Raw genomic sequence first — 15,140 nt, forward strand, 5'->3', positions numbered from 1 at the left:
TTCACCAAGAGGATGGCTTAGACTGCTTGCTGCAGGCATACATGCAAGCAAGAGTGTTTCAATTGTGGGTGCCTCTGTCTGTCTGTCTGTTGTGTGTGTGTGTGTGAGAGAGAGAGAGAGACACACACACACAGAGAGAGAGAGAGGTTGTTGAACCAGAGTGGAGGCTTCAAAAGTTCCTCAGCCGGCCTCCGGTAGATGGATGCAGCAAGTGTACATTTGGAAGACAGAAAACACCCACAAGGTGATGCAAACGCACCTTACATAATCAACCCCCCTCTCCTCCTAAAAAAGGGGGGAGGGGAAATAGAGGGGGGTGTATTCCTGCTGGGATGCGTATCTGCTGGAATCAAAGGCAATTACATTCTACGATCGGCGTGGATTTTCTCCCGGTCTATCCGGTTTTAATCTGCTTTCTCTTCTACCCTTCTATGCGTTTCAAGAGGGGCGGGGATCAGTAAAGATACCTGGCTTCTTTTAGATCCACTGGCAAAATCTCATTCAGCAGACAATTTCTCCCCCCTCCCCTCTTTCCTCCATCCCAATTAGGCTTTTAGCGAGATACAAGGAATTGTCCCTTTTATCACAACAGTTCTGAAACATCCACCTTGGATTCTCCGTGTGTATTAAATAATGACGCGCGAGCACACACACACATTTACAGACACACCAGATTTTCTCAGTATCTTGGAAAGCAGTGGAGAGGAAGAAGTTGGCCCCTCGCGCTTTATTGTTCCACAGATAACGCCAGGTATTTTTTTTTTTGGAGGGGGGGGTGCGGGAAACCAACAATTGCACCAAGCATCTCTTCCTGGAACAGCCCGCTAGGAAAATCAGAGGAGGGAGGGAGAGAGACAGCCGCACTGATCCGATGGTTTGGGCACCGATCCACCGATCAGGGAATGCCAGAGTCGTTCCATTGGCTCTAATCGCGCTTTATGTACCAGCTCGTAGCTGCGGGTTCGCTGCCTCGGCTTCTGTTTATGGCTGTAGAGTGAAATGAATGACAGATACTTATTCACAGTGCACACATTGGGACACAGAGGCAGATATTCCTCACAGCAACCCCGCGAGGTAGGTTAGGAGAAAAGGAGATGACTCCCCCCCCATCCTACCCCACCCCGAAAAAAAGTCTTTAGCTGAGCTGAAACGTCAACACGGCTTTCTCCCAGCCTACTAAACCCGATTTCGGGTTGGCAAAAGACAAAAAAAGGGGAAAACAATGACAGGCTATTAGCAGCCCAAGACGCCGCGATCCCCAAAGCACCTAAGCCGGCCTGAGAGCCAGGGCGCCTGCAGGCGTTTGGCCCCGGTCTACGCCGAACAATGCGATCCGCACAGCGCTCAAGCAGGCCTCCTCCCCAAACTGTTTCAAGAGCCAGAGCACTACCTTAAGTACTTCGCCGGTTGCTACCGTTCCCCGCGCCAGGTGTCAAGTGGTTGACCCAGGCCGTTTAACCCGCAGTTGCTGCTATCGAAACGGGGGGGAGGGTGAGTGAACGACGGAAGCAAGCAACCCACGGCTGGATTCCTCGTGAGTAAAGGTCTTTGCGGCTCACAGCCATGCAGTAAGGCATGTCTCACGCGAACAACAATAATAATGAAAATGGTGATAGCAGCAGCAAGATCGCGAAGCAACTCTGTGAAATAAAGTTATCTTTTACTTCCCTGTAGAAAGGGTTTTTGTTTTACATTTTTTAACTATTCTTATTTTTTTTAGCAGTTGTTCACTTGGGAAGCATCGATTCTTCATTTTATTTTCCCCCTGTGTGTGTGTGTGTTAATGGCTAGTAAATCTTGTTATGAAATCTGTTTCATCAACTGAGTGCCTTTGCATTCCAGCGCAGGCAGCCAGAGCGAGAGCAAAAGCTCCTTGCTATAAATCAAAAGAGAAATTGCGCTGATGGCGTATTTAGCAAATGAAGAAAGTTGGAGGTGATCTTCGCTAAACAGCTTGGCTGTTGATTGCCAGCCAGAGGCCGGCGCAGTTGAGACAGGGAGAAGAGCTGGGGAAAGAGCGCGTTTCTGGCTGGCTGGCGTCGGTTGTGGCAAGCCCAGCAGGAACCAACCTCCTCGTTTCTCTCTCTCTCTCTCTCCCCCCGCCTTCCCCCCCCTCCGCCAACACCCGTGGAAGGCGGAGCTTCGCGTGCTGCGTCGGAGGCGTCAGAATCCTCGATTTCGAACTTCGTGCCTTGGCCAGACCTTTTGGAAAGCGGGTGGGGGGTGAGAAAGGGAGCGAGCGAGCGCCCTTCTCGCTCCGAAGGAGGGAGGCAAAGAGAGGAGAAGGAGAGGGGGAGGAGGAGGAGGAGGAAGAGGAGGGGAGAAGAGGGGGAAAAAAGAAAAGGAGTCGCGGGCTCGAGTGTGTCCAGCTTGGCTCGGCTGCGCTGGGGAGGCTGCAGAACCGCCCTCGGAGGCAGACTTCGACGACGACCCCGGGAGAGGAGAGGAGAAGGGAGGCAGGCCGGCTGGCAGGCGCACGGATTGGTGGGCAGTCGCAGTTCCTAGTGGTGGCAGGGGCGACGGCTGTGCTGGATCTTGCTGCCTCCGCCGCCGCGCTCGCTGGCTGGCGGGTGTATGCCTGCCCTTGGCCATGTCGTATCCTCAGGGTTATTTGTACCAGCCGTCGGCTTCCTTGGCTCTCTATTCCTGCCCGGCGTACAGCACCAGTGTGATCTCCGGCCCCAGGACGGATGAGCTGGGCAGATCGTCGTCCGGCTCGGCTTTTTCTCCTTACGCCGGCTCCACCGCCTTTAGCGCTCCTTCGCCGGGTTACAACTCCCACCTCCAGTACAGCGCTGACCCAGCGGCCGCGGCGGCCGCGGCGGCCGCCTTCTCCTCTTACGTGGTAAGGGAAACGCACGGGTCGCTCTCCCCCTCTGTCCCCCGCCGGCGGAAAAGTAGGAAACGGGGAGGCTGGATCGGGGCAGATGGGGGAAGGAGGAGAAGGAGGAGGGGGTGGGGAGGGTTTCTTAGAGGGATGGAGCTCCGGGGCCAAGTCTCGTTGAGGGGTGTTTGGGAGTTTTGGAAAGACGCAGAGGGCTAGCTGCTTGAGTGTCCTTTACTTATTTTTATTTTGGAGGGGCAGCTTGGCTAAAGGCGAAACCAGCAGGGCAAGAAAAAGATGAAAAGCAGTCCGGGATGGGCACCAGGGGAGTCATTCGAGGAAAGAAAGAAAGGAGGGCTGCCGTCAGTGTCCGCGGTCTCCCAATGGGTGGATAATTAGCCTCCCGCATTCTCTCAAAATAAAATCAGTTGCTGTCCGTTCCTGTCTCGCACGCGTTGATTGCCAAAGGGAGTCCTCCGCAGAGAGCAAGGGGACCTTCACTCCACAGGCAGTGCAATCCAATACATGTCTACGCAGAAGTAAGCTTCACTGGGTTCAACGGGACTTTAGTGTGCATTGGATTGCAGCCTAAGACAGCCGGCGCGAGGCTGCAGCGGGGCAGAGCCACCCTCGGTGCTGGTTTACTCGGGTGTAATTACCTCCCACCCTCAGCGGAGCTTGCAGTGCAATCTGATGCGTGCTTTACGAATGAGGGGCTTGATCCCAAGGAAGCCTGCACCAGATTGCAGTCGGGCAGCGCCAGGTTTCTCGGCGCTTGTTTTAAGTCGGCGTAAATCACGCCGGGTTGCTCCGAAAGGGTGCCCGAGATCTCGCAAGAGTGTTTACTCGGAAGTCAACCCCGGCGAGGGACTCCCGGGCAGCGTGTGATTAGGGCTGCAGCTTTGATCTTGAAGGTGCTACGACGATCAAGGCTTTGAGTTTCTTCCTTTTCCTTTTAATTTAGACGTGCCTGCTAGACTGGCAGTAAAGGTGTATATGTGTGCGTTTGTGTATATACACATACAAATGAATATATTCTCCAGGGCCACCCTTCCCGCCCGCCCTCCTGTCTTGTTTTAATCCAAGTCAAATCAAGCCGTTTAGATGCCCATCAGTTTGGCTGCCAGTTCAGAAGAGCACCTTCGGCCCCTTGCCATCGCCGTCCTAAGTAGGCTTCCCAAATATTGCAGAGCTATCATTCCATCTCAGCAAGCCGACTGACAGACAGCATCACCATCCGTAAAGGGTCAGGTACAAAAGTTTTCAGTGTTGTTTTTAATTACCTGCCCCGTCCCCAATATTCTGTGACAAAACGCAACACCCTGAGAACATCGGGGTAGAAGTTCTGTCAAAGAAACACCATCAGTGGTTCATTTATTTTTAAAGGAAGAATAAAACAATCCTCCCCATTAATTTGTCTCTCTCCGAAACTGAAGAAAGCAAAGATGACAAGGGTTCCCCTCTCAGACTTAATATGATTTTTCTAGTTACATTTCCTGTCTAAATAAGTCAGCTTTTTAAAGGAGGCGATTTAGGCCTCTTGGAGAGGCTGGGCCTGAAATCGAGTTGACTCCGAATATTTCGATTTAACGCCCAATCAAGCTTGTCTGGAGGATTAAAAAAAAAAAACCCGGAGGGAGGGTGAGCTTGTTTCTGTTTAGACACTGTCATGTTTCCAAGTAGAAAGAGGGGGAGGAGGGGTGTGTGAGAGCGTGGGGTTTTTTTAAGAAGCATTGAATTAGAAGGGGAGGAGGCGGAGGCGTAATTTGTTACTGTTTATAGCTGGATAATTTGGTATAGATAGAAGAGGGAGGGTGGGATCCACTTTCCGGTTGCATTCAGACGTTTGTGGGCAACGCGTGTTGAGCCTGGAAAGGATTCATTGGGATCCCCCGCCACCAACGTAGGTTTGGTGGCACTCCAACTTCTAGGCCCAGCCTGTTGTGGAGGACGGGGGGGAGAGAGAAGAGACCCACAAATTGTGTCCAACCCTGGGACAACATTGAGATTTCTTTCCCACGCAGGGGCCCTCAACGGGGAGGAGATGGTTTGATTTCCTCCAAGGTGCGTATTTCCAGCACGATTTGCTCACCTCGGGCAACGCTTCTGCCTCTTTCCTTCTCCCTTTCTCCAGGGCTCGCCCTACGACCACACCCCTGGCATGGCCGGCTCTTTGGGCTACCACCCTTACGCGGCTCCCTTGGGATCCTACCCCTACGGCGACCCGGCCTACCGGAAGAACGCCACCCGGGATGCCACGGCCACTCTCAAGGCCTGGCTGAACGAGCACCGGAAAAACCCTTACCCAACCAAAGGCGAGAAGATCATGCTGGCCATCATCACCAAGATGACCCTCACGCAGGTCTCCACCTGGTTCGCCAACGCCCGGCGGCGCCTCAAGAAGGAGAACAAGATGACCTGGACGCCCCGGAACCGGAGCGAAGACGAGGAGGAAGAAGAAAACATCGACCTGGAGAAAAACGACGAGGAGGAGCCGCAGAAGCTCGAGGAGAAGGCAGCGTTGGAGGCGGCGGAGATCAGTAAGCAGGAGGATGGGAAAGGAGAGGGGATGGAGGCCCTCGTCCGTCTAGGGCGACGGGAGATCGGTAGGTCTAAGGGTGGTGGTGGTTGAGGAGGCCTACAGAGGAATCCCTCTTGGGGTCCTGGGGGTTCCCAGCCATACCAGCTAGTGATGGTTTTTGGTCGGCACCCTCCAGGAAGGGGAGGGGGTCCCTTTGGATGAGGGCGAGCGGGGGAGCCCGGAGAAGCCTCAAAGCCTGTGTGTGCTCTCCCTCTGGCCTTTCCCTCAGGTGCTGCAGACCAGAAGGGCGCCGCGTCCGGCAAGGAGGCCGACGGCGCCTTGAGCGACTCGGATTGTAAGGAAGCCCCGGAGGAGGCGCTGTCCACAGGAGTCCCCGGGGCCTCGCCGCCTTTGGCCCACTGCCTGCCTACAGGCCGTCGCCTGCTCCAAGCGCACCACCCGCAGCAGCTGCACCCGGCCGGTGGCGAGGATTCCCAGCCTCCTCATCCTCCACCAGCCCAGTACAGACCCCCTTCGACGGACCTGCACCCCGTCCTGCCTTCCAGCAACGGCACATCGGTGATCCATTCCCCTCCGGCGCCCCCGCAGGTGGCGGCGGCCGGCCCCGGGTCCCTTTCTAAGCCTAAACTGTGGTCCTTGGCGGAGATCGCCACCTCAGCGGACAAAGCCAAGGAGGGCAGCGGAGAGGCGACTCCGCAGGCTCCGAGTTTAGCCGGAGCTGGGTCGGCTCAATCCCCGACGGCGCGGTCGCCGTCCTCCACGCACTGTCCTTTCCCCAACGGCGCCTCGGTCCTCTCGCGGCCGCTCTATTACACCACTAGCCCCTTTTACCCGGGTTACACGAACTACAGCTCTTTCGGACACCTCTCCAGCAACGCGGCAACGGCGGGCAGCGCCAGCCCCCATTTTAACGGATTAAACCAGACTCTTTTGAACAGAGCGGAAGCCTTGGCTAAAGAAAGTAAAATCCTCAGAAGCCAATCCCAGTTTGATCTTAGCAAAGACTCGCCTTACGAACTGAAGAAAGGTACGTCCCATATTTAATCTTGAGTTTCTTAAATCCACCTTAAACCTCTTTTCACAGAATCCATCATGGGACTTCCCTTTAACAAAAAGAAACGTGGTTCATTTCTTCCGGGTTTTTTTTTATTGCTGTTGATTTTAATTTATTTGCAACCAATCCAGACTTGATTTTGGCAGTTGTTTACCAAGCCAACGAAGAAGAAGCACTGCTGCCTTAGGGAGAGGAAGGAAGAGAGGGAAAAAACCCAAACCACTCCAATTTCCACAGTTAATGTTAGAATTTATTGGAGAAAGCAGAAAGTAAACAGCTCCTAGGAGTAAAAAAAAAAGTCTTAAAATAAAACTTCAGGATGCAAAGAGAGAAAAAAAGATACCCACACATAACGGGGGAGGAAGCAGAAGTAATTTGTATGAAATGTTATTCTGTATATTTAATGTAGCTCTTTTTTATATTTAAATCGGTAACACAATATCTTTGAAGTAAATTATGAAATCCAACCGCCTGTACAGCCATTAATGTTGGTCTTTTTGGTAATATAAATATGAATATAAATATGAATATAAATACGAATATATATATATATACACATTTCTGTGTCTTTTTCCAAATTGTTTCATAGTTTTAAAATATATATATATACAAGTTTAAATTAAATTTTTATGCCTATTGAATGATGATTAGTAGTTATATTATTACTCGACCTGAACAACTTTCTGATTTGGGGAGGGGGGGCGCCAAGTCAAACCACGTGATTAGTTGCAGAAACGCAGATGCCCTTTGTCAAATGTCAGTACTTAAAGCATAGAGCTGGTTTAAAAAAAAAATCAGTTTTTGCTGGCAAAGTGGAAGCAATGGAAGGGAAATGTTGGGGAAACATCCCTAACAAAAAAATATTTAAAGTACATTAATTCCTCCGCGCCCCATTTTTTTTTTTTGAAAAAAAGCCGAAAGATTCATGCTAACCATTTAGCCGGAAATAACTTTTCCAAGTGAGAGATTTTTTTCTGAACGCAGGCGATTTGGGCAAAGCCTCTAATTTTAAACTGATGGATTTGGTAAGGGGTGGTGTGGTCGAGGAGAAGGGGAAAGTACGCAGGGATGAGGCGGGGGTGGAGATGCAGTGAAATCTGTACAGTTGATTGACTGGTGAACGGATCCGCGAAGCGCTGGCATCCAGGATCGAATGCGCGCTTGTTCATTTCGTTTGGGGGGAGGGAAAGAACTGGGCGTTCGACTCTGGCCTGGGGTGAGTGGCCAGATCATTCATTAAGCATGCAGAAGGCCCCAATCTTCTGTCCCTTGGATCTCCGGTTAAAAGCCTCTGAGGCAGCAGAACTGGGAAAGATCCCTGGCCGAGAGACCTTGGCCTCGCCCTGAGCGAGCTGGACCCCTGCTCTGATTCAGCAGAAAGCAGCTGAATATGTCAGCTTGCCATCTTCAACCCCCTCTCCTCCGCATCGTCCTCTGGAGACCCAGGGCCATGAATGCTAACGGTCGACTCGGGAAGTAAATAGCTTGTGGCTTGCAGCATTTGGGGAGGGGCGCGCGGTGGATACAGGAGGCGATTCTGGTTTACTATGGAACTAAGACAAAAAAGCGATGGATGGCTACAGCGGACCGTCCCTTAACCTAATTACTTTCAATCAGTGTCGGGCTTTATGCAAAGCAGTCAGCTTGTGAACTTTGCTAATGAGTTCGATTTTATGCCAGATTTATCTCTTATTGCTGTTTCAAACGCCTGCAGAGTTATTACGGAGAGGGACGGGGGAGTTCATATTAAGAGATAATACACTGGGGAAATATATATATATACATATACTCTCTCTCTGTGTAAGTGTATATGTGTGTGTATGTGTATATGTGTGTGTTTGTGTATACACACACACGTACAGAAATAGTTCCTTGCATTGCTCCCTTCAAGTTTAGTTTTAAACTACTGTATTTCCTCTGTTGGCGACTCTGTTTTGCAAAAGCAATTGGGGGGGGGGGTTGCCTGTGCGGAGATTAGCACGTACAAATGAAGGGTTGAGAAGGATCGCTCTTGGATTGCTTCCCAAATTCACAGGTAGGTGTCACACTTGTACCGAATTTCAAACACTGCGCTCATCTCTGGAAGTTGGGTGAGTTTAAAAGGGGGCGGAGGGAGAGCAATGAAGCGCTTCTAAAAATCGAGCACATCCACAGGCAGCTTGAAGGGAAGGGGGGGAGGGAATCCAAAGAAAGATGGATTTCCGATTTGCTAAATCATTTTGCGCTCAGGAAATTTAACCCCTTAGCGTTTTGACTTAATTTTAGGGTCTCTTTCTCTCTCTCCCCCCCCCAGCATTATTTTGGGGGCGGGTCTCAAATTTACTTTCAGGTTTCAGGGACGTGGGGTTTTAAATTAAAGAGAAAGGGAAATTTTAAAAATCCCTAACAATATTTCGTCCATTAATGGGGGTGGGTGGGATTGGGTACTTAGAGAACGCTGCTAATAATAATAATAAATTAATGGCAAAACTCACAATGCAGTAGGGGGTCTCTTGTTTCCTATTTTTTCCTGTTTGAAAATTAGTTGGGATTCTAGCCTTGAACCCACTTCCTAGGAGGTAAATTAAGTTGAATCTTAACGGTTGACTCGATTGCTACTTTGAACATGGTGATCCTAAAGAGATTTACTTGCAAATAAAAGCCGTTGGTTTGAACGGATGGCGATGAATTATCGTGCATTTTAGAGAGGCTGCAGCTTCTGTTAAATAGATTGTTAATCTTTCATCTCAGAGTCCGTTTCCAGTATTTAAAAATTTAAAAATCAAGTCGCTCGCCTCAACTGTGATTGGGTGGGGTCTCCCCCAAATCAACTCTGTTGAACTTACTTTCATCATTTAAAGAAAGAGAAAGTTGGGTTATGTTCTAGCGAATGGCACGTTGACCTTAGTTGAGTTCAATGAAATCTATTGACCTGATAGAAATGGCCTTTCCAATATTTCATTTCCGACAGGGCGTTTCAGATATAAACAGAATGTTTAACTCCCCGACATTCTAAAAAAGCAAAAGCGGTTTTTATGGAAAAAAATAAAACAAAAACTAAACTTTTGACTATTTTCAGCAAGCAGCTATTGGACAGTCATGAAACAGCTGCTATATTTACTGTTATTTTTAATAACTCCAAAACTTTCCCTGTCTCTTGAGCGTTGCGTGTGTGGGAGAACATACGCGCACACATACCCAGAATATAAGGTTAGTAACTTTTTAAAAATTGCCAACCTTGGTTCATTATATAATAAGAATGATATTGAATTGACCTGTCAGCTGTCTCCATAGGGCTTTCGTTTGATGTATAAATTCCTAAGGGAGTTAATCAATTTCCTTCAAGTTGTTACAGCTCCTCAGCCGATCGCCTTGCTTCTCCCTAGTTAAGGCTGATCTTGAGTTTTCTTTAGAGAATGAATTCAGTAGGGGGGAAAAACATCCCTCTCCAGGTGCAATCTTAAATGAATGTGTAGCTATTATATATTTGTCTCAGATATATACATACTATCTCGGAGGAAAACGCAAGTCTTTTTTATAATGACTGCAAAAACAATGTTATGGTGATGGTTAGCATTGACACTCACACCCTAAGCACATTTACAATTTTAATCTCAAGCCATTTTTTGGGGGGGGGGTCTAATCTTAAAGGCCTAAAAAGATTTGGAGAGTAGAGTAGTATCCAAGGTTCGCCACACTCAGAGTAGACCGGTTGAAACTATGGACATGACTAAAGTTCACTTATTTGAATGCGTCTCTCTTAGTGAAGCTTACTCTCATGCAACCCTTAGGAACTTTTCCGGGACCTGAATGCTTGGGGGGGGGATTTTACATACATAATAATCATTTCATTTCGAAATGTATTTGTGTGTGCCGTTTTCAAAAGAGGAAACTTCTGAAAATCTTATATAGAGAACCAGATGAATCTTTTTGGTAGACCCTTCTCCCCAATATTTGAAACGCAGACTCTTCCATGCCGATATAATTTTCTTTCCTACAGGACTGTTGGGATCAAACCTTGAAAGGGGACGTCATTCCCATTGATTTCAGTGAAAATTGCTTCCGAATTGTAACGGTAAAACCTAGTTAAGTCCAACGAGTTTTGACCTTAGGGAAGGTTGTGAAAAGACCTGCTCTTTCATCAGACAATAAGACGGTTAATGATGGGTGGGCTTGCGTGTGCGCGCGCCCGCTTATCCCGCAAAGAAGTTTATTGGCAGGAAGGACGCTCACTTTCTCAATTTCAAAAGGGGTCGCGCCTTTCTGAAACATCTCGAACGTTCGAAGGAGAAAACTCGCAAGAAGGTATAACGTGTGCATTACTGACCAATTAGAAATTCTCCAGAGCGTGTGAAGCTATCCTGGTTTTCTTTCAGCAGATGTCTTCATTCATACATGCTTGCATTTCGGTAGAGAGAAAGCTTTACTTGACGACAAAGTTTGGGGTTGTCCCTCCCAGCTACAGGTATTCCCTCAAATGGGGAGCAAATCATACTGAACGTCTGGGACCGAGGACCCTGCGTTTGGAAAGGGAGGGGTGCCGGAAACGAGTGAGACAAGTTCTGGTGACAAGTGGATGGAAATCCATGTTTTCAGGATAGGCTGAGAACTCTCAAAGGCGCCAATGGCATAAAGCACAGCTACAGATGGTGAAGGCAAGGTGGCCTTGCCATCTACGGGACTCACTTCCAGATAGTACTATTTCTGAGGACCTCGGCGGGACATTAGGCCGCCTTCTCTACCCCGGAGTAAATCCTACTGAGAACAATGGGACATGCAAGTAAACCTGCTTCGGATCAATTTAAACCTGTGCAAACACATTACTTGAAAAGAAGCCTTACTGTTCTCAGAGTGCCTTTAGGGAGGAGCACAGTCTCAAGCTGCACCCCCAAACCCGCTCAAGAGCGTGGAAGTAAGCCCGCTGAACTCACGCGCCCTTCTGAAGAAATCTGCCCAGGATAGCGTTTAAATTACTAGCTCTGCTCCGGCTCAGCTCCTCCGGAGATGAAGGACTCCTCCGAAAACTCAGGGCAGAGGGGGGGGAAGGGATCGGGGTGCGCCAGGACTAATCAGCCCCTCCGAGCAGCCAGATCACTGCTTTGCAGATTAAAATCACGACGTGTAAATCAAAGCGCATTTCTTTTTCAAACGGTTTGAGTGCGAGCATCCCGGAACTGTCATGTCAGCGGAATCAATAGGTCGTTAGTAGTAGTAGTAGTAATAGTATAGAAATACTACTATTATTAAAAAATAATTATACCAGTTACTTCAGACCAAACATCCTTCTGTCTCTTAATACCTTCCCCGATTGCTTCTTGCTTCGCTCCTGAACTCTGCAGACGTTTATATTTTAGAGCACGTTTTTAGGAAGCGTGAAGAGAAGACAAGGCAACCCACCCAACAAAACAAAGCAACCCCCTAGAAAAACCGGTTAGGCTACGGTTGTGTAAAAGAAAACACAGTTCAGAAATCGGGGGTCAGAGGCTGCTGCGAACTCGGAGGTAATGAAGCAATTTTGCGTTTCGAATGCAAGGCGATTAAAAACAGATTCCCGCCCATCTTCCCTTTCAGGGGAATTTGCATTCGGATCAAAGTGATGAAGATGATGTTGGGGGGGAGGGGAAGGAGAGACTTGTCCCCAGCTACAAGTTCCAGAAACTTTAAGGAAGGTCTCAGCTCTGCTTCTGATGCATCCTCCACTATTGCCTGAGTTTCCAAGCGCCCTTTTGGAAGTCGGTTGCATATAAACCGAAGTCAAAGGAGCTCCACTTACAAGTCCGTTTTCTGGTCCGACGGGAGGGGGCTTTCAAGGGTCTGTAAACGGAGCCAGAGTGAAGGGCTTTGCTCTCCGGGGGAAAGAAATGGCGATCCTCAAACCGGTTGATTTGCAAGCGGCATCCGTTGAAAGGAGCCGATGAGTTAAACACAGGCAGGCGGATCCTAGGAAGGTTGACTCTGAAATTAGACCCGCTGTGTCCAGTGAGTTTTACTCTCGAGTAAGCGCGCGGACGATCGCGGTCTCAAATGGAAAGCTACCACCATGCGGATGGAAATGTCTTTGGACATTTCTTAGGGCGGCTGAGATCTTGTATGTCTTTTCTTGAGGATAACTGAAATGCACTGGGACGTTCGACTCGAGCCCATGCACGTTTACTCGGAAGTTAGTCCCGATGGTTCAATGGTTCGCACTCTTCTGTAAAGAGGGCTTCAGATTGATTGAACATTTCGGAGGCGGGAGGGGAGGGGGAAGGACAGTCAGACGTGGGCTTTAGAGTGCAATCAGATAAATGTTTACACGGGAGAAAAGCCCATCCTGTTCGACAGGGCTTACTCCATAGTCTGCGTGTTTCGGATGGCAGTGTCGGGATCGGAGCCCCGAGCTGCAAGCTTAGTAGGGGGATTGCTTAATGTGCAAAGTCTCATAACTAACGTCAGTACGAGTCGAGGGGGACCCATTGCGAGCTAAGAAATCGCCACCCTGTTTCTCCATCTCCTGCTGTCCCACGGGATTCAGGTAAAAAGCCTCCTGGCTACTAATCTGCCAAAGGCCTTCACAGCAAGGGTCGATCCTTGCCAATGCGGTCAGAGCGAACCTCATCAGCAGAAGCCTGTTTGCAACCCCACCCTCTATCCCAGCGGCCTTCTTTTCCCAGCCGAAGGAAAGAACCCTTTGCACATGCTCAAAGGCGCTCTGTCCTTCACGCTTCCGAAGTCTGAGTCTGAGCACTGAAAGCAAGACTCCGATCAGGCCTTGACTTTAAGGTTCTGTCCACATTCCCACCAATGCAGGCTTTAAAGGAGGGCTGAAGACGCGGCTGCCGTCCCGATGTGGCTGGACTCCAGCTCCCATCAGCCTCTTCCAAAACGACCAATGGGCTGGGATGGTGGGAAATGTAGCCCAACAACTTCGGAAGGGCCACGGTTTTGGAAGCTAATCCGCAAACCAGTTAACCCGAAATCCTTCTAGGTCTCTGTGTTTACTCGGAGGTGAATCGCAGAGGAAGGCGGGGGGAGGGAGTGGCCCTAGAAACGTTTCAGGAAGCCGGTTCCAAATGGTAAGACTTTCCAGCAAAGGAGGAGGAGCGAATGTAAATCCATCTACTTCGGTTTAACTGACTCTCTTTGAGACTCCAGGCATTGGCTAAAGCGGGGCAGTCCTCGAAGAGCAGATCCGCTCTATAGAGAGACCCAACCCTCCGGATTAAAAGGGAGTGGACCCAGGCTGAGGCTTAATTGGTGATGAAAAGACAAAAATGATGAAGTGATTCTTTTGGTAGGTTTTTTGTTTTTCCCTTTGAAAGGGAAACTTTTCCACCCAAGAATAGGACTCTATTGTCTAACATTTCCTCGGCGTTTACGATCATTTAAACCACCTGCAACGAAGAGATCCCTAACAAGGAAAGTTAATCCAAAGGGATTTTTAAACTCCTCTTGATGTCAGATCCAGTTTGCGCTTTGCAAACACTCTGAGCAACGCACTCCCATGCAGGTCTGCTCAGAAATAAGTCCCACTGAGTTCAGATGGACTTACTCCGGGAAAAGTGTTTGGGGGACTGCGACGCAAACCTTCCGTCCTGTAGGCATACTTACCTGAGAATTAATCCTACTGGACTCAATGGGATTTACTTCCAAGTAAATGTGGACAGGATTGGGAGGTAAGCCGGTATTTTAGTTCCCTCCCGGGCAAGATAAATAGAGTGAGCGTCATGTTTAACATATATTTAAACGGCTGCGATCCCGTACATGCTTACTTGGGGGAAAGCCCTCTTGAGATCAGAGGGAATCACTTCCGAGAAAATGTGGACAGGATGGAGCCACAATCCTAGTATCGGCACCATTTATTTATTTATATTTAAAAAATATCCCTCGGAGCAGATGGTCTCTCCCCTGCCTCACAACAACCCTGTGACGTAGGTTCGACTGAGAGAGAAAGAGACTGGCCCAAAGGAGGATCAAGTGAGCTTCAGGGCTGTGGGTTGGGATTTGAACCCAACCCCCTCCCTTACCCACTTTCACATCCCAAACTCTCTCTGTCCACTTCAGTATACTCATTAGGCCCAAGTCCCATTGAACTCAGTAAGATTTATTTCCAAGTAAACACGCCTAGCATAGATCTGCATGGATCTATCCGTCATGGAGAGTGAGTGCGGTCCAAGAGCCCCTTATGCCCGTGGTTCGTCACCTTTTGGGGGGGTCAGGGACCCCTCTGAGAAACTGATGAAAGCTCTGTGTGTGTTATGTGCCTTCAAGCCTATTACGACTTATGGCGACCCTATGAATCAGCGACCTCCAGTAGCATCTGTTGTAAACCACCCTGTTCAGATCTTGTAAGTTCAGGTATGTGGCTTCCTTTATGGAATCAATCCATCTCTTGTTTGGTCTTCCTCTTTTTTTACTCCCTTCTGTTTTTCCCAGCATTATTGTCTTTTCTAGTGAATCGTGTCTTCTCATTATATGTCCAGAGAATGATAACCTCAGTTTCATCATTTTAGCTTCTAGTGACAGTTCTTGTTTAATTTGTTCTAAGACCCAATTATTTGTCTTTTTCACTGTCCATGGTATGCACAAAGCTCTCCTCCAACACCACATTTCAAATGAGTTAATTTTTCTCTTATGAACGCTCTATACCCACATAAATAAAGAAATCAATACCATTTATTCTATTTGCATTGGAAATTGGGTGTTTTTTTTTTCACTCGGTTCAGGAACCCACTGAAGCCCATACATGGACACCCGCCCTA

General features: G+C 48.8%; 1 protein-coding gene across 3 annotated transcripts in view; it reads left to right on the forward strand.

The window, feature by feature from the left end:
• The first annotated feature begins 2,314 nt into the window (after positions 1 to 2,314).
• Positions 2,315 to 15,140, forward strand: part of IRX5 (iroquois homeobox 5) — a 28,101-nt gene continuing 15,275 nt past the window's right edge. The window contains exons 1-3 of one of the 3 annotated variants that reach the window (XM_061594157.1): positions 2,315 to 2,845; positions 4,959 to 5,364; positions 5,635 to 6,393. In XM_061594157.1, coding sequence (XP_061450141.1) covers positions 2,591 to 2,845; positions 4,959 to 5,364; positions 5,635 to 6,393 — 1,420 coding nt within the window. In that variant the 5' untranslated portion in view covers positions 2,315 to 2,590. Of the gene's footprint in view, positions 2,846 to 3,826; positions 4,076 to 4,958; positions 5,365 to 5,634; positions 6,970 to 15,140 lie in introns of those variants that run through there. The other 2 variants (XM_061594155.1, XM_061594156.1) reach the window with 2 other exon arrangements.

Source organism: Rhineura floridana, chromosome 13, assembly GCF_030035675.1.
Source record: "Rhineura floridana isolate rRhiFlo1 chromosome 13, rRhiFlo1.hap2, whole genome shotgun sequence".
Classification (NCBI taxonomy): Eukaryota; Metazoa; Chordata; class Lepidosauria; order Squamata; family Rhineuridae; genus Rhineura; species Rhineura floridana.